The sequence below is a fragment of the Atractosteus spatula genome, chromosome 3, assembly GCF_055471065.1.
Source record: "Atractosteus spatula isolate fAtrSpa1 chromosome 3, fAtrSpa1.hap1, whole genome shotgun sequence".
Taxonomy (NCBI): Eukaryota; Metazoa; Chordata; class Actinopteri; order Semionotiformes; family Lepisosteidae; genus Atractosteus; species Atractosteus spatula.
This window is the reverse complement of record NC_142708.1, coordinates 36,394,429-36,413,799: the sequence shown is the minus strand read 5'-3', so window position 1 is coordinate 36,413,799 and position 19,371 is coordinate 36,394,429. Positions and strand designations below refer to the sequence as shown.

General features: G+C 35.2%; 1 protein-coding gene across 3 annotated transcripts in view; it reads right to left on the bottom strand.

Annotated features, from left to right (window-relative positions):
* wdfy3 (WD repeat and FYVE domain containing 3) overlaps window positions 1-19,371 on the bottom strand; it is a 152,285-nt gene that overhangs the window by 4,361 nt on the left and 128,553 nt on the right. For 2 of the 3 annotated variants that reach the window (XM_088910742.1, XM_088910745.1), the window contains exons 44-63: window positions 17,224-17,372; window positions 15,488-15,608; window positions 15,174-15,259; window positions 14,942-15,022; window positions 14,330-14,384; window positions 13,651-13,770; window positions 13,079-13,196; window positions 11,904-12,010; window positions 10,494-10,647; window positions 9,709-9,800; window positions 9,156-9,368; window positions 8,281-8,428; window positions 7,299-7,453; window positions 6,418-6,576; window positions 4,633-4,812; window positions 4,090-4,272; window positions 3,196-3,292; window positions 2,446-2,814; window positions 2,137-2,248; window positions 168-365 (exon numbers count right to left, since the gene is read on the bottom strand). In XM_088910742.1, the coding sequence (XP_088766868.1) occupies window positions 168-365; window positions 2,137-2,248; window positions 2,446-2,814; window positions 3,196-3,292; window positions 4,090-4,272; window positions 4,633-4,812; window positions 6,418-6,576; window positions 7,299-7,453; window positions 8,281-8,428; window positions 9,156-9,368; window positions 9,709-9,800; window positions 10,494-10,647; window positions 11,904-12,010; window positions 13,079-13,196; window positions 13,651-13,770; window positions 14,330-14,384; window positions 14,942-15,022; window positions 15,174-15,259; window positions 15,488-15,608; window positions 17,224-17,372 (2,897 nt within the window). Of the gene's footprint in view, window positions 1-167; window positions 366-2,136; window positions 2,252-2,445; window positions 2,815-3,195; window positions 3,293-4,089; window positions 4,273-4,632; window positions 4,813-6,417; window positions 6,577-7,298; window positions 7,454-8,280; window positions 8,429-9,155; window positions 9,369-9,708; window positions 9,801-10,493; window positions 10,648-11,903; window positions 12,011-13,078; window positions 13,197-13,650; window positions 13,771-14,329; window positions 14,385-14,941; window positions 15,023-15,173; window positions 15,260-15,487; window positions 15,609-17,223; window positions 17,373-19,371 lie in introns of all 3 variants that reach the window. The other variant, XM_088910743.1, reaches the window with a different exon arrangement.

The following is a 19,371-nucleotide window of genomic DNA, read 5'->3' as shown; positions in this document are numbered from 1 at the left end:
GTTAAATTTTGTACTTTACTCTGGGATATAAATGTGAATCTTTACATAAAGACTGCAACAATAAACTCTGTGCTGGATTACGATGATTTAAAAAAAATATATATTTAATTCTATTATGCTATTATTCACTGTGGTCTGTAATGTTTTTTAACTGTAAAATGTCTTACTTCTGGCAGAAGAGCTGGCCGCAGTTCCTGCAGTGGTGGCGCCGCTCTGTGAGGGAGAATCTCACTGTGCATCCTGAACAACTGTCGACCACCTCATCCTTCACCCAGTGGTCTGCAGCTGAGCGGCCGGGTTGGTCACTCACTGACCAGCTAAACACCCGACCTCGGCCATCACCCACGAGGATCTTACTGTGGTCCCTAAAATAAATCAACCCATCATATCTCCATCAAAATTAACCATGCATAACACAGCTAAGCTGCAATGGTGCTGTAGTTTAAACAGATTTTAACCATACAGTATCATTCATTTAAACAACAATGTTTTAAAAAAAACAACCTAAAATATTATACTACAAATATACATAAAAACAGTAATGTTATTTAAAACCCTTCCAATCAAATAGAGCAATCAAATAACCATAAATTGCCAGCCCATTCTGCAATTTACTGTGAAGCACAAATCTGACTTTTTCGATAATAAAATAGAGCTTTTGTTTCGAACTATAATCACAGAACAGCACAAACGCAAAGGAAACAATTATTTGAAGAAAAAGACCTTATTTATTTTTATATTAGAAACATGTCATGGTGTATGCTACTATAAATGACTTTAACAAAAATAATCGTTGTACCTCACATGCTTAGAAAAAATCTATTTCTATGTTGTTGTCACATTAAAACCCTCTGCTGGAGCCTAAAAAAGGATTTGGGGAAATATTTGTAATAAACTATGGTGAGTTTATCTAGGAATCAGTAAAGGTAAATAAAAAAAACTCTTCAGCTATTAAGCCTTTTTCAGGTGTTTATTATTTTAGTGCAAAGTTTAGCTTTGTTAAAACATTGGCTGGTGTAATTTCAACTTTATCTTTATCTGACAACTTCACACACACCTTTTAAATGTTTTACTGTTGGAAGACATAAGATAATTTATAAGTTATCTTAGCTATGAAAAGGAAAATGAAAGAAACTCAAATTTCCCACACTACCTGTGGTATAGAAAATGTAAGAAAAAGAGATACCCTTAAGCTTCACTGTACAACAAAATCTCAACTGAAAAGCATTTCTGAATTAGGGCAGCATGGTAGTACAGTGATTGGCATTTCTGCCTCACAGCACTGGACCCCTATGTTCACTCCTAGGGAGCTTACAGCATTGAGCTTGATTGTTCTCCCTGTGTTCATGTGGGTTTCCAACAGTATGGGTGGTGCAGTCTTAAGACATTAGCCGGTTTCTGGGACAGCTGGCCCCGATATGAGTGTTTTGAGTATAATGAGCATTTTGGGGAAAAAAACATTGTTGGAGAGACCGATCTATGACATTAACAACTCACTGAGGGAAACTGTCACCATAGGATTCATTAACAATTTTGGACAGGCACCCAAAGAGGTACTATTATGTAATGGATTTAAAAAATAAAATTGTTCAAAATTAATATAATGAACAGTTATGGTGTTTTGAACATTGAAACTTAATCTATACAACATAAAAGGTATAGATTGTTAAACTGCTTATATATTATGATATCTTTTCATGAGGGGATGGCAAGGTGGCACAGTGGTTAGCACTGCTGCCTCACATGCTGGAGCCCTGGGTACACTTCCTGGGGTACTATCTGTGTGGAGTTTGTATGTTAGGTTTGTATGTGTTAGGTTTAGATAACTAGATAACATACCTTTAGATGATTAGGTTTCACTTTCACTAACTTAAATCTGTGTAGCTTCACAAAATGAGGGAATACAAATTTACACTGTTTTCTGTATCAACAGAAAACAAGTGCATGGTTTGCTGTGTGTGGTAGACCTTTTTACTGATGCAGGTATTGCTGCAAGAATGAGACACATAAAATGGAACCTGATTTTGATCTCTACTGTACTGTAAACTAACTGAATGTTACAGATACAGAAAACAGTAGATCTTGGCATTAAGCATTCAAAACTAAATTAAAGTGTTAATAAAAAAAAAATCATACTTTGAGATGGCCAGGGAGGTGATTTCAGCTGGATGAGCATTGTCTTTCCGATCAAAAGCAGTGTGCATAGTCAGTTTGCTCCTAAAAACTAGCTGCCGTTCCCATCTATAGCCTGCTCAAGATTAGAAGAAACACAAAATAAACACTTTAATTTATAGTATCAATAACAATGGCTGTATTGCAGAGGATATAAATCGTGTGTAACCACGTTTCCGGTCTAGAGACAATAATCAGGTAAATTTACAGAAAAATTAAATCTGTTTATTACAGCAGTAATTACCAGTGTATACTTTGAGGAGCACAACTCACCTGGCCGCAGTTTGTTGTAGTGCCTGGGTTCTACTGGCCCGTGTGCTAGTGCACTAGGCTGTGGGTGTATACTGCTCTGTGGTATATGTTGTGGGTGTGCCTGCACTGGGAACCTGGTCTGGCCCTCGGAGTAATTCACAAACACAAAGCCATCTTTCTCATCCAAGCTGAGAGTGTCTGACCACCGTCGAGAATCATCCGAACCGCTGTCAGCAGACCAGGAAGTACCCGGCCTGTTCACAGAGCTCTTTGGCCTATGAATGGCACTGCCCTGCTGGCTGTGGGTCACTCGTGGCTTGGCTTCCTGACTGGTACTTTGATCATCTCCATCGGAGTCACTGCTGTCATCATCATGAGCCACTTGTCCTTCTGATTAGAGAAGCAACCATTAATCATGAACAGTGCTCTTTCCTGCCCTACCAATAGAAATTCCATGAAGAAAGCAATCATTCCTCCTATGAAATTAACTTATTTTAAGAAAAAAAAAGTTGTTTTTTTAATTTATGCCACAAATAAACACCAGAAATGTTTGGAACTATCAATGAGAAAAAAACAGTTAACACTTAAAAGAAACAGCATGCTGATGTTTTTAAACTAAAAGAAAGAAAGTATTCATGTTTGTTATTTTCACTGGGTTACTTCCTCTAGAATCAGGTTTAATGAAAAAGTTAAAGCAGTAAATTCTGCTATGATATGTGAGCCCTTAACCTTGCCCTCACTCAAAGATATATTGTGGACTAAAGAGCTTACCGATTTTGTCTTCTGCACAGCAGTCAGGTACATCAGGTATCTCTGCTGGCTCTGGAGCTGGAGTCTCAGGAACCTGCAGAAACTCCATTCTCCAAAACTAGGAAAACAGGGTGTCAACATGTTTTAACCTTGATGATCTGTAATATTATTAAGGATACCCTTGAAATAATGCAAATGAAGGACAAATTCTAAGGTTTACCCTATTTAAGAGATTCTTTAATATTCTATATCACATTTGCAATGAATTTGTGTGAGGCTACAAACAATTCAGTTGAAGTATTTTATCCCCAAACTTTGTAAGGAGTAATAATTAAATTTTGGCTATTTATCTGGAATTATTTATTTATTTTGGAAATTTATTTGGCTCTTAGGCTCAGCAAATAGTTTGGAACCTTAAGAATCAATTGTCCTTGTATGTCTATACTAAATCACATACCAATGTGTGAAGCAGAAAAAAGTTTCTTTTGTAAAATCTAATATGAAAAGTAATCCACCTGTTCTTCAGAGGTTTACATTTTCACGTGTCCAGACAAGTGCTATATTGTGTACTATTATTATTAATTATTATTATTAATTCCCTCACATGATTAATAAAGTATCTATCCATCTATTATTATTATTATTATTATTATTATTGGACATTAGGTAACACTGTGCACCAACTATCAGTTCTATACTTTCGATTACTTTAATAATGATGGCGGTGAGACATCAGTTAAGTTTCATGAGAATGACACACACATTGAAGACTATACATGAAAAAGTTATGGAATTATTCCTGTGCAACATTTTTATACTTAATTTCCCTTTTTATTCAAATACAAAGTGGAGGACATACAGTACAGTAAATGGCAGAAAAAATCCTAAATGGTTACAAATGTAAAAGATTCTTACCCGCACAACTCCATCAGAGTGTCCTGTGACTATGACATTCTGGGTATCCCATTCGTTCATCTCAGACACACAGCAGCAAAGGATTTGCTGGCTCCGTCCAGTAAAGGTATTAACACTCACAATTGGGCTGCCATTGATGCTCCACACATGGATGTAAGTACCACCACTGGACACAACGTCCCCCTGGTAACACAGAAACAGAGTGTAAATAACACACAACCTCAAAAATAAATTGTTTCCCCATATATTCACTTTTTAAAGTTTTTAATTAAATATTAACAAAGCGTTAATACAGCATTACTGTGGTAGCTATATTGTATTGGTGTATTGTAGAATAGCATTTTAAAACATGATAAGGCAACTGTAAACTATACTATTCACAAACTTCACATGACAACCAAAAACATCTGAATGTACTAAAATAATTTTCTCTCTCATTGTAAGTAAAGAAAAAACAGGTATTTTTGTTGCTGTAAATTCATACAACTACAATAAGAGATCAAGGAGCTGTAACTGAGATTCCATTCAGAGCAGCCTACGTACTGTTAGCTCATTGATACAGAGAGCTGACACAGGAGCCCTGTGACCTCGTAACTGTGTAACAAAGGCCAGCTTGTTGAGATCCCATATGATGCAAGTGCGGTCTCTGGAGCCACTGACGATGATGTGATAGGCTGAGGATGCTGTCAGACATGTCACAGCATCTGTGTGACCCAGCAAAGCCTGCAACCAGAGGAAACAGGTTTTAATTATACATCTCACTGACATCAAATCAAGTTTCTTCGAGATGCACCTTCACAAACACGTGAACAAATACTCACCACCTGTAAATTCAAAACATACATTTCTATGGGTGGAGAAGCTGTGCTAATGTCACATTACTATAAATAAATACTTATACAACCTAGATAACTGCCAACAGTTTCTTGGGGAAACCCAGTGTTATAAAAAATACAAAAGTAAAGTGATGCGGCAGTAACGGATTTCGGACAGTAGTTCCCCATTTCACCAATTGTAATTGTATTGGCAATAGAATGACACCTACCAGGTTAAGAGTTAATCAGCCATTACATTACAGGCCGTGTTTTAAAAACATGATGACTATGTCGATGTTTATTTAAAACTGAGAACACTTAATTTTCAGTTCTCTTTAATATACCACATTATACAACACAGAGCTGAGCCCACTCAGGATTTACAGTATATGCATGAGATTATCATTAACAATTTACTTAAAGCTCCCCACTAATGTTTTCTATTATTATAACACTGTTACATAATAATATAATATATTATAACATCATTGTTAATAATGCTATGTTTGGATTAGAAGTAACCAGACTTTAGCAATCTTTAATTCACATTGATCTCAAATCATTTAAAAATATAAATTATACACAGGCAGTCAATATTAAGTACCTTAATATCTATTCTGTCACATTTGTTACTAAATCTAAGCAAATTTCATGTTATTGATATTTATTAATTATTTATATTTTACATTATTACTCTATACACATCCATAAAGGTACTGCATATTTCAGATCTATCAGGATTAACTGCGATCTTCAACCAAAATGGCTTAAGTTTCAATACAACAATTGAGTTTTTCCATGTAGTAGGAGGAAAAATAATTTAAACGCAAAGAGAAGAAGGCATCATGTCTTTCTGCACAGCAACTTTTTAAGTGAAAATATTTTTAGGCTACTTTTTTATGCTTAAACTCATAAAAAATAAGTGAATACCTAATGCTACTATATGACAGCAGCACATTCATATTGTTCATGCTAGGTAGTTGCGTCAGCATGCATTGGCTGCAAAGGGACAAGTAAAGTTAATTCCATGCTGAAAAGAGGAGAAAAGAAACACAAGGTTTCAGCTGTGTCACACCTGAAGAAGGGTCCACAGCCGAAAGCAATTTTCAGCATGGAATTAACTTTCATATTGTTGTGCATTACACTTTAACCAATTTCCTACGCTTCATTATAAATTTCGACCACAATTCTAAATATCACAATATCACAAAAAAAACAGAATAAGTGGATATATACAATATATGAAATGTCCATGTCAGTTTAATTAACATAATAATAAATATTGTAATTCTGAATCTCTAACAAGTGTAGCCAGTAAATTATAAGACAAATGTAAGAGAGATGCCTAATTTTTATATAATCATGAATCAATGTTTTGTAGCCCTATATCAGAAATTATTGTGGGATAAAACAATTTTTATTTTTAAAAATGCAATCATTTTCTATTTAAGACAACTAATGTTTTGTAGTATCAAAGGTGGTTGTCTTTGATTAGGGATGAATGGCGGCTTACCTGTTTTAGTGTGAGTGTCTTTGCTTTCTCTTTGGATGTTCCCATCTCCCATACACAGATCGCAGTGCTTGTGCCTCCAGTAATCACCAGCTTAGGGTTTGGACAAATAGCACAGAGGATCTGACCCCATTCAGACAGGCACTCATACACAATAGCAGCCTGCAAACAGATCACACCAGGGAATTGTAAAACTATACATTAATTTCAGCGAATGCTCGATAAAGCAAAACCTTTAGAAAACAGTTATGTACTGGTAACTCTAAATCCTGTAAGCCTCTATGCAACATTATTCTGCATTAGAAAACTGCTCCAAATACACAACAAAAATATTTTTTTAAGAACAGAAAGATAAGAAAATCCACTTTTTAAAGTAACATTTAAAAATACAGTCAAGCAGTGGCACTGTGGGGCTAAGAATCTGTGCCTGTGGCTGAAAGGTTGCCGGTTTAAATCCCGTGGCCGGCAGAGGAATTCTACTCTGTTGGGCCCCTGAGCAAGGCCCTTAACCCCAACTGCTCCAGGGGCACTGTACAATGGCTGACCCTGCGCTCTGACCACAAGCTTCTCTCCCTGTCTATGTGTCTGTGTCTCACGGAGAGCAAGCTGGGGTATGCGAAAAGATGAATTCCTAACGCAAGAAATTGTATATGCCTAATAAAGCGATCTTATCTTAACCAAAGAAGACCTTTTATTAGTTTAAAAAAATCAACGTAAAGTCCAAATGTCCATTAAGACCTTGTAGAAGTCTTTTTGGAAGATGAAACAGCTAAGATAGAATTTCTTAATATCTGTAAAACAAATCTAAATCAGTGAGAAACACTTCACTGTCTGATCCAGTCACAAACAAATCGCAATATAGATATCTCCAAGTGTTCGATCACCTTATCAGACTCATAATTTGCCAGTCTGCAGCTGAGATCTGCATAGCCCCAGGCAAAGGTCTTGTTCCAGGCTGGAGGGATGAGAACCTTGTTCTGTTCCACAGCTAAGATACCTTTGTCTGTACAGACAATCTGTCCCACTGGTTCCTTCAGTTCTAGAAAAATTAACAACATGATATAAACCTGAGGCATTATTAAGAGAAATATGTCTCGAAAACTAATGAAAGTGCCACGTGTAGTTCTTAAAAGAGAACTGATATTATGAGGTATCACAATAAAAGTGATAGTACAAGATATGTATTGAAAAGACAACAAAATGGCGGTCAGAGAGCCAGCTTGATTGAAACAGGAACTCTGTTTTACAGTATTATAAATGCATTGTCACCTAAATTATACCTACCAAGTGGAGTGAACTGAGCGAATAGTTTTTGAGGAAGAGCAGATAGTACTGCAGGGTGCATTTCATCAAGCAGGTGATGAACTATTGCAGGTGAAATAGTAATGGGGTATTTAATGCTATTTGTCAGGTACAATTCTCAAGCAATTCTTTCACTGTGATGAAATCTACAACATTCACATCCATTGGTGCAGTGGTTCCTAAGACAACTGCACTATTACTATAGGCATCCAACTGCTTAGAAACTTTAAAAAAATCATTAAAAAATACATCCAGTCATCAAAATCAGTGCCTAGAATACTAATGATTAAAGATCCTAGAGGAGTTGTTTTATTCACATGATTTACAGAGGCTAGAGAGTTGAACACCCAAAACTAAATTTTGGTTTTGTATCTTATTCAAAGAACGGTACTATGTCAGAGTTTGAAGCATGAACTTTCTGGTAAAACTTTTTTTTCTTATATACTGGACCCCCAAGCCTCCCAGTGAGTAATAACAGATGCTCCTACTAGTGCTTGAAATATTTGTACAGTTTTGACTTATGGTATTTTTAAATGTGATATGAGCCACAGTCACTTACAGTACCTTTAACTGGAGCCAGAGAAGGGCGCAGATTATCCAGATGATGAAAGAAGATCTTGTCTCCAGCAGAACTCAGAGAAGCTGGGATCCCTGGAATCTCTCCATTTGACTTGCTCCGGACCCGTTTTGGGGGGTGAGGTTTCTTAAATAGCTAAAAACAAAACAGTGTGATTGCCTTATTTCATTGTCAAACACAAAAACGTGTGTACTATTAGGAAACAATTAACTGAAACCTGTAACTTCAGAAGCATATCCACTTAAAAAAGAAAAATGTTTCTTCAGAACCTGCAAATAATTTGACTTGCAATGCACTCTGGAATATTAAAGGAGGTGACATTAACTCATGAAGTGGAAAGTTTACTTTTTTCCAAAACAGAATTCTACAGGGAGCAGTAGATGATTTTCAACATTCAGTCTAAAAAAAGATTATCAAGAATCATCACTACTACAGAATAGGTGAAGTATAATTCAATACGCCTCAAGAAAACATCATATCATCACATCACTTTCAATAACTGCTTATCATGTCCAGAGTCCCAGTGGCCTAGATCCCTTCCCAGGATGCACTGGATGCAAGGTGGGAAACCCCCTGGAAGGGAAGCCTGTACATTACAGGGAACACACAGACACAAACACGCACACACTCACAATAGAGCCAACTTTTCAAGAAGCCAGTTAACTTATCACTGTCTTCGCACTGTGGGAGGAAACTGGGGAGAGAACACGGGGAGAATATACAAATTCCACCCCAGGGACCAGCAATGCTAAGCATTGTGGCACCATACCGCCCACCTAATGGAAACATAACAAATACCACAAATGAACAATAATATTAGTTTTGAACAACTTTATTTTTTATCATGTAAAAATAGTAGTACCTGTTTGGGTATCTGTCCAAAATTGTTAATGAATCCAATGGTGGCAGTTTCCTTCAGTGGGTCGTTGATGTTGTAGATATCCACCTGGCCCTCATAGAAGAGGTGATGAAACACATTTACCGCTTCCACTGCTGGAGGCCCTTGCTGCTTGAACCCAAAAATCAGGTCTATCCACTCGTGAAGGTGGGCGCTGACATAGTCACACTCCAGAGCCTGTGTTTATATGGCAACACACTGGCTTCAGTATGAAGAATGAACATTCTTTTAAACACAATGTGATATTACAACTCTCAAACACACCTAAAGCTTTTTCTTTCCATTGTTTTGTGATTTTATGAATTGTATGCAATCTTAAGTAGGAGTCTCATGGCTAGAACATAACTGCAGCTCATTTGGTGGGAAAATACATGATAAACACAGTTCAAAAAGAGATCTAGTTGTAGCACATTAGTACACAAATTGTTATAAATAAGTACTGCTAGAGTTTAGAATCACATTTTACAACTTAATAAGAGCAAAGAAAATGACACAAGCTGAAATTATACTTTCTTACCTCTCGATGAACCCGGATAAATTCTCTGGGGTCTCCTTTTGCCCAAGGGGGCAGTATCACATCTCCAAGCTTAATGCCATTCTGTTTGCTGCCTATTATCATTGAAGATAAACATAAATACAATTATAAGTCATAAGAACAGATGCTTTATTTTAAGTGTTAAGCACATACTGGTTACACTATGCCAGATATAATAAGGCTATCACAATGGATTTCCTCGTCTTTAGTTCTACTTTATTTAACTTAATATACACTACCTACCTTTCCTACACTACGGAAGTGAATAATTCACTATTTGTCTCATTGTTACTGCAGGGAAAAAATGCAGGAAAAAAAACAAAAACTGCTGGACTCCCACTGAGTTTCAAGTCTGTGATCATCAGAGTCAGCTGGCTGAAAGTCAGACTAAAAGGAACTCTCTTAATTTATCTTAATAGATAACAATAATAAAAATAAATCCTATTCACACAAACTAAAAATCAAGAACTAATCTTATATTTGACAAAGATTTATAATTGTACATATTTAAAACATTTAATGCTAACGAACATAAAACAATACAATTGACTGTCTATTTTATCAACACTCCTTTATTCTGGAAGTGTTTGCTGTATACTGGGTCTGTAGTATAGTAATTTAGTTTTTCATTTACTGGAAAAAAAATTCCAGTCTCTGTACATCAAGAAATGTGTTATGGAAAGTATTTAGTCTATTATCTAGAAAAGCTAACTAATTATAGAGTAAGAAAACAAAATTACAAACAAAATCAAAATTATTTTACTTACCTAAGTCAAAGTTATTAGAGTTAAGGAGAAACTCTGGGAGGTAGAAGAATTCAGGGATAAGTTCTTTGACATCGGCCATGTTGTGTTTGGATGCTGATAACCAGGCTTCTCTGACGCTATGAAACATTCTGTCAGCAAGGTCAAAATGACCTCCCTGAGGAAATTTAAGCAAAGAACCAAACACCTTTAATTATCTTCTGAAGCAGTGGGCGACATTTTTTGGTGAACTGGCATGGCTTAACTTTTTGTACAATTTTCTCCATTTTAAAAGTGAACTAAGTTAAATGCTATTTACATAGAATTACCTTTAAGTTCAGCCACTTAATAATAATAGTAATAATATTATTCCTTACACTTATATAGCACTTTTCTGGACACTCCACTCAAAGCACTTTACAGGTAATGTGCAGCTAGATGATTAGGACTTAGATTGATAAAGGCCAATAAAGAATTAAAGGCTGAAACACAGGGTTAACAAACCCTTCTCTTTTCGAGAAACACCCTAGGATTTTTAATGACCACATAGAAACAGGACCTTGGTTTCACGTGTCATTTGAAGGACGATTCCTTTATTTACAGGGGCATTAGGACCCACACAGACCGCAGGGTAAGCACCCCCTACTGGCCTCACTAACACCACTTCTAGCAACAACCTTAGTTTTTCCCAGGAGGTCTCCCATCCAGGTACTGACCGGGCTCACACCTGCTTAGCTTCAGTGCTGCCAGTATTGACTTGCAGGATGATATAGCTGCTGCAAATATCTGTGCAAATACTCAAGTTTTGAAGAGTTTCAGGGAGTCTTGAATTGTATGCACTCAACTGCAGTTAAACCCACTTTTCCTTGTTTAGTGTATTTACTCCATTCTACCACTATTTTTTATATTTAGAAAATGCAAACATCTAAAAAAGACTACAAAACGACTGTGATGTGTCAAAACATGTACAACACTTATGATGAAAGACCATTCCTGTCACTTTTATTTTTGTAGTCGAAGAGCATTTTGTGAATGTGTACAGTAAAAAAAACATTTTTCTTTTTACTTTTCATTTTGTTATGAACAGCTCAGTGTTTATAAGATTAATGTAACAAAAGGAAATCAAAGAAATGTTAAGCACTGCAATATCATTCAATATTTTATGGGTGGACCTAAAGTAATATTTTATCTCATGAACTAGAGTCATAAACCTGCATACATATATTCCCCATTTAAGTGCATTACAATTTATCAGAATAACACTGTATTTGAAAAAGTATTTTTTATCGGGGAGAAAATGTTACGGCTATTATGAGGGTACAGTAGGGCCTTTTTATTCATTTAATACATCTTAAGGATTGAAGAACGGATGGATATTATGGCAACTTTTTGCTAAGGAACCTATGTCAAACAATCACGCATAATGAGACTTACCTGAAGCCTAAGGAAGATCTGTGTGAAAGGCTCCATTCTAACCAAGTATGAGGCCACGATCATTGCTGAGGAGTAGTGTGTCCCATAATGATAGGCAGGTGTTTCCCCTAAGAGAACAAAATAAAACATTAAATTAAAATATTTAATAATAGTTAAATAATAGTCAATTTAAAGTAAAAGTATACTTATTAATCCAGGTACAAATTAGAAAGAAACAAATTAGGTACAAATTAGAAAGAATATTTCAATTTGATATTGTTCCAAAGTACACTTATTTCTAGTTTAGAAGCTGACTGTCAAGGACTTAATCATGTTTAAGCATTAAATGGATCAATCTGCAATCTCTGTTCTTTCCTATTATTTTCATTTTAAATATATTCAGATAAAAATTCCTACTTATTTAAAAGAACTTCTATTAGCACAAAATTCAGGGTATAATTCTAAACAATGTGAGTAAAATATATGTTAAAGTTCCCTGATTATATTATGAGTTTGGAAGAAAAGGCATTTAGCTATAAGGTTCCAATGGATTAGAATAGCTTACCCTGAACTAAGATCACATAATTAGTGTATTTTATTACACTAATTAGTGTATTTAAAAACAAACTAAATTTCTATTTAAAACAGAATGTAAAACAATTCTTGTAATTGAAATAATTATACTCATTAATTTTCATAATTTATTTATTCAAGTTACCTTTCATGGCAGATATTTTGTATTTTTAATTATTTTTGTGTTTCTTCTTTTTTGTTGTTGTGATATTTGTGTTATATTTTATCCATTTTTGTATAAGAATTGTATGTATCCTAACAGAACCCCCTTCATAATGAAATCTTAAGGGTCAATTAACTTTAAAAGTAAACTCTGTTCAAAGTGAAAGTATCCAGTTGCCCTGCCTTTTATACTGTCATGTATGGATTGCACCTAGAACATTTTAATAATGTTTCGGGAAAAGTGGCTCAAAAAGAGTCCCTAAAAATCTGTTTCTAACTCCTTGAACTACAGGCATACCTTTAACACTCTGCACCTCTGTAAGTTTTAAATATGGATAAATATATATTAACGAAGTCAAATGGATGCCACAATCCATTAAAAATTGAGTGATGGAAATCACAAAATTTGAATGCTGAGAAATGAAGTCTGTAGAGAAAAACTGACAATGCAGGTGAAATACCATTAGGATCTTCCCAGTCCTTAAATCTCTTTTTATACTGCAACAGCCTGTCATCAGTCTGTGCTCCCATAGGCTTCGCCAGGTTCCGGAATGTTTTGGGGTTTGTGAGGTCCAATTCCTTAAAGACAGCATTTACAAATTTGTAGCTCCCCATAGTACAACTAGGCAAACTGACTGCATATTGGGCAGATCCAATTATATTTTAACATTACCAAATCATTCTATTAAGACCATCGTTTTTTAACATAAACATAATGTTAATATTAACATAGCATTAATGATATGATACCTTGTTTGTTCAAACATTGGCCAGAAAGACTATTATTTTAACTGATTTAAGAACAAAACTTATAAACAACAGCACAACCCTGTTTAAGACTTTTTTTAAATGCATAATTAGCATAATTAAAATGCAAAATTAGCACTTTTATACCTGCTTAAGAAGAAAAGTCCCCTCTTTCCAAAGCAATTCTAGACAATTGTGATCAGAGTAAGTATATAATAAGACTATTCTTTCACTCCTCCCAAGTCCTGCATAAACAAATAGTTGCCTTTTCACATTTCCCTTGTACCTCAGAATCATAGTCAGCCAGAATCCAGGGGAAGACTGGGTACTGCATGAGGTCATTGTAAGACCTGCCAGCAAGTGTGTTCAGGTGCATCAAGTATTGAAAATTGCTGATCTCTCCTCGCTGCATAAACAGGAAACACGTTTCAGCCATTAAATACATGACCTACATGCAGGATCTGATTTACAATGATCCAACTTTTACATAATGAAAGCAAGGGACTGTTTCATGAAACATTTTCTCTGTAAAATGGATAAGATGACATGTGTCTGTAAGACAAATATTTAGCACAGTTAGAATAAAAAAGTAGAATTTAAGCTGTATTTAAATCAAAGCCTTATGTTCAATGAACATATAGCATTATGGAACTGTTTCCTAACATATTACAGTATTTAGTTACCCTATATTAAATCCTATATTTCTACCTTTCTGTGAAAATCGGTCTTCTAATCCCCTTTTCAATACTGTGAATATAAGGCCTGATTTTTGATTATCTAATTTAGGATGGGGATTCCAGGAACAAATAGTTTTTAAAAGCCAGGACTGCCTGCATTCAGTAAAAGAAGCCATCATTACAACATAAACACAGGTCAGAAACAAAATCTACACTTAAATACCTGGCTAGAACAATAGAATGATATTTCAATTAAAATCCACAAATAAATTAAATATGTGGACGTACCTCCCATCTCTGTGTTACTGACTTCTCACCAACCAAAGTACTCAGCAAACCAGATCTATGCACATAAAAGTATGTATAAATACATTTGAATATATACACTGCGTAGCATTGATCTATTTAAAGAAATTCTTCCTTATCTGAAACGTTATTCTTTTGTTTCAATATCACACACAGCAAACAAAGGCTTTAGCTATTAACTGTTCTGCAAGAGAAGTAAATGGATAAAATATCTTAAAAATCTTAAGCTTTAAAATCCTTCATGAGTCCACTTATCACAAGAAAAAATGTAGTTTTAACTTAAAACATAGTCACAACATATAAATCATTATGCATGGATGGTTATACTGAATGATATTATTTACTGAATTTATAAAATACATTTTCACACACATAATGAAAAGATACAGTATAAGGAAGCAACAATACTTTACTCATCTGAAAAATGTGTACACTTCTTTCATCACATACCCTAAAAATGGTTTATATGATAAATTCTCTCAAAAACCCCTCACAAATACCAGATTAATGGTGTGAGGTAATGTTCTGATTCGTTATAATGATTAATAATCATTGATAATAATCAGGTGGCCTAATCAGATCTGCAGTACATACCCTTGCTCCACACTGGTGTTAGGCCGCTGGCCTGATACAGACTCTGAACTGTCTGCCAGAGAGGGCACAACAGCCAGAAACCTGGTAAGACAAGAGTGACAGAAATGCACAATTCAAATAGAATATAGGGAGCTAAAATGGTCAAAATACTGCTTACAACTTCACAATGGTTGTGAACAGACAGAACCCAGCTGGGTGATGGTCTGAATAAAATACCATACACAGCACAAACCTCTGATAGACTTTGTTTCGAACTCCTTTTTGGAATGCCAGCAGGTAATTCCGCCCATCACCAGAAAATACTTCGACTGCAATAGGCTGCCAAAAAAACAGACCAAACAGAAAATCGGTTTGCATAAATGAAATGAAAAACCACTTTCTGATTAAAAAATCCCCTGCAGAAATCTCAGACTTAAACATTTTAATTAATTCTAATTATTTATGACAGTGGGTTGATTCAAAATCTAAGGAAGCCATCTTAATAAACAGCAATTACAGATGCAATACTGCTTTATGTTACCAAAGCAAGGTCATTAATCATCTCACCTGTAAGAGGTATCGACGTTTGTGCACTTCCTTTATGTCTTCATAAGCAAAAATACTGCAGGTTCTCTTCAGCTGGCTCTGACCTTGCCTAGCTCCTCTGGGGATAATGGGCTCGTGCATACTTTTAACAAAAAGCATAAACAGGCATTGTGTCACCACCACTTTTATATTTTATTTATGGAAAAAATTATCTGGGGCACCTTTGTCATACTTTTCACTGAGGTATTTTAAAAACCATGTATAACACCTAATTGTACCATTGTTTCTTGCATTAGCATTTTGAAAGATATTGTAACAGCTATTGGAAGTGACTACTGAAGTGTCTTAAATAATCCAGATACAATGTTTATTGTTGCTTTTGTTTATTTTGGTTGATTTAAGTTCTGGGTCAATGATTAAGTGCCAATCAAGTCAAGGACCACAGAATAAAATGGGCTATAGAGAGAGGAAAAAGAAGACAGGAGAACAAGAAGGGAAAGAAAAAGGGGATAGAAGGAAAGGACAGAAGAAGAGACAGGAAGGCAGAGGGAAGAGAGGAGAAAGGAGGAAGTGCCAGACAACAGCTCCTTGTCCAGACATCCGTAAAGACAAAATTCAAAGATTCAAGTTACATTTTTGAACCTTGTTAAGACAGCTTGCCATTCTGTTGCTTTTAGGAAACTTTAGGATTTCCTCTATAAAGAATCCCTTGGTTAAAAACAACCAGTTCTGGTTGGTGGATGTATTTGCAGAACAGGGAGAGAGATTTAACTGTATAATCATATTCTGTTCATTTACAATGCAGATTTATCTCTCCCGTGGGTACAGTATGTGTAGATGTTATAGAGGTAGAAGAATAATTGATAGAAGTCTGGGGTTTTTTCTTGGTGGTCAGGATGTAGGCCTCTGGGATGCCTTGTATGTAAAAAGCATAACTTTTATACTGTATTTTTGGTTGTGTGTTGTTTAGTGTGTATTGCCATTATAAATATTTGTTTAACCAATTTGTCTTTATTTTTTTCTTTTACCAAAGCTATGCCGGAGAACAAAGAACTCAGGTGCTTCTAATTATACTAACCGCTTGGGTATAGTCTTGGCAAAATCTTCTCATTGTCTGATATTCACCATTTTTGTAACTCTATTTGTAACAAAATGAAGAGAGATACTGTTTGGACTTTAAATAAACTGCCTTCTTCTATTGGTATATGTTACCAAATGAAAAAATAATAATAGATTTACTTGTTTAGATTACATTAATTGGATTAGGGTCAGTCCAGAAACAATACATGATATCTTGTGATGAAGAATCATTTTAGTTTACACATATAGTGTTAAATTGATTATATATGGATTTAAAGTTGAGTTTTCAAGTGTCATATGAAAGAACCTGAGAGGTTTAACAAACCTTTTGAGGTTTTTTAAATCCTTTTCAATTATAACTCTCCTCTTCATACAATACCTACTTCTGTTTAGTTTTGTTATTGTGACAGCAGGCAAATCGGGATCTTAGTACTAGGAACACAAGCCATTTTTGAAAGTCTTCATCATGCACTGATTTACAGTGTCACAAAGCTGTAATTTGCAAAGGCAGACAGTAGGAAAACTGTCTACTACAGGTAGAAAATTTACATGTCTTCATAGCAATTACTGTCAACTGCAATTGCTTTTCTAAGGTAACAGCAGACATTTCACATATGAAGTAATATGTAGGCTCTATGAAAAGAGATATCAATCAAATTGAATGCATTTGCACTTACTTCGGAGGCAGGGTTTCAATGTCCCTGATTTCTCTTGTAATTGTCATGGTGAAGCCATCAATCACGTAGAAATGTTCCTTCCCAAACAGCAGCAGTCCCTCACTTGTGTCAAGGCCTTGAACCCTGGCACACCGATACATGTGCTGAATCTAAAGACCAAACAAAACACACATTGCTTTAATCTACAGATTCTTCATTGGTGTCCTCGGGAATAGAACAGGCTTTGGAATACTGTGTTGGCACAATAAACGATATTTGTTCATTTTAAACATGACCAAGAGGAATGAGGATGCTGTCACAGGCAGCTAAAATTATTTGACTGATGATGGAAGTATAAGAAGGGTAAGGGAGGAAATGTATGCATGCCAAGACTATGCAACCTCAGAGTGCAATATAGCCAGAATTAGCAACCTATTCTTTTGAACAATGTCATAAGATCCATAATGACCACAAGTAGTTATGACCTTGGTTTACTTGTAAGAAAAACAGCACCTTCTACAGCACAGTGTCCCTGGTTATTATGGTTATTGACAAGGATTGGAAATTCTGAATTCTGGTCCTGAGGACCTACTGGACCACCATATTTTTCTTAGAGGTCTAGAGGCCCAGCCTTGCTTTCCAAGAATTGACTGTAGTCAGGTAATAATAGTGCCAAAAGACCAATACTGCATAAGGTCACTATGTCAGCTTGCCAATTCTTTACAAAAAAATTAATGATTAATATGGGTGTTACAGATGGTTATTTATATCCCCAAAAATGTAAAGCTGATTATCTGTTTCTGCATGGTAAACAATATTAGTGAATGTTACACATAGCTTAACTAGATACTGAAAAACTCCAGCTGACGAGGTTAGCATAGTAAAGGCTTCCATCCTTGTTTTTTTAATTATGTCTTGAAAGGATAACACAGTACTTTACTTTTAATTGATCCAGAAGTTTCACAAGAGCAAGGTACCGCCTGTTTTTTTTTTATCTCTCACTTGTTTTAATTGATTACTATATAGGCCTCATTATAATCTAGAATTGGTAAGCTCCTTGGTGGTATTATGCTTTCTAAAAGAAAAAATAAGAAATAATGACTGCGTATCAGTAAAGAATTTAGACATAAATAAAAAAATGAAAAATTACAGAGAACACTGCCACTTTAAAAAAATAATTTAATCTGTGATTAGTTAATCCAATTCAAACATTTCAAGTTATTTATATCACAGTCTAGGAAACAAATACTCAGGTGTGCAAGAACTGAAGCACTGCTTGTAGTATTAATCACATAAAAATCAGGCTACCGATAAACTGCTGATGAATGGAAAAAGACTTATCCTCAGTCACCTTCAGAATCTGGCTTATATATGCGAAGTACATTGCTCTCAGTATGAAGCACCTTTTTAGTTTTCTTGCAATAGCCGAGCTCAGTTAATGCAAATATGTACTCACAAAAGAAACAATGATTTCTGGAAAACAATTCACTCTAATGTGCATTTTCCTGAGAACATCAGAAAGCTCTGAAGCACAATTTTTAAAATGATTTATTCATGTGATGTGTCAATGTATTGGTCTCAAGAACCACATAATGGTGCCACACTTCTTAGAGATAACAGAAGTGAAGTAACTTGCAGATTTAACACTCACTAAGCTAGTGCAGCACAGTACTGATATACTGTCCTATACATTTTATACATTTAACTTGCATACTCTTTAATAGTAAAAGACAAAATGCAGTTAAAACTATTTCAATTTAAAAGACAAAAAAATTCTAAAATACTACAATACAGTTTGTTCCTTCTTTGTGTAAAATGCAGCCTTCGATTCTATACCAAAATTCTAAATTTTAATTTTTGGTCATTCGCATTGCGTTTCGTCGCAGTTTGGTTTATGCCAATAATCCTGCTTCATGTTGAAACTGGAAGTATGAGTGGGCTTTCTTCACAGAGCACAAGATTTTTTACTCTAGATCATGATTCGGCCTTATCATCTCTTATTTGTCAATTAAAAGAAAAGAATACTAAAATTGGAAGCAGCATTTGTCTTCTCCCATATTTCATCACATTGGCCTTCCATTTGTCAATCAGTCCTTTGCATTTGAAGGACATACAGTAGTAAGAGAATTCACAATTCAAACTCTGGCTGATTTCATTTTATTTGCATGG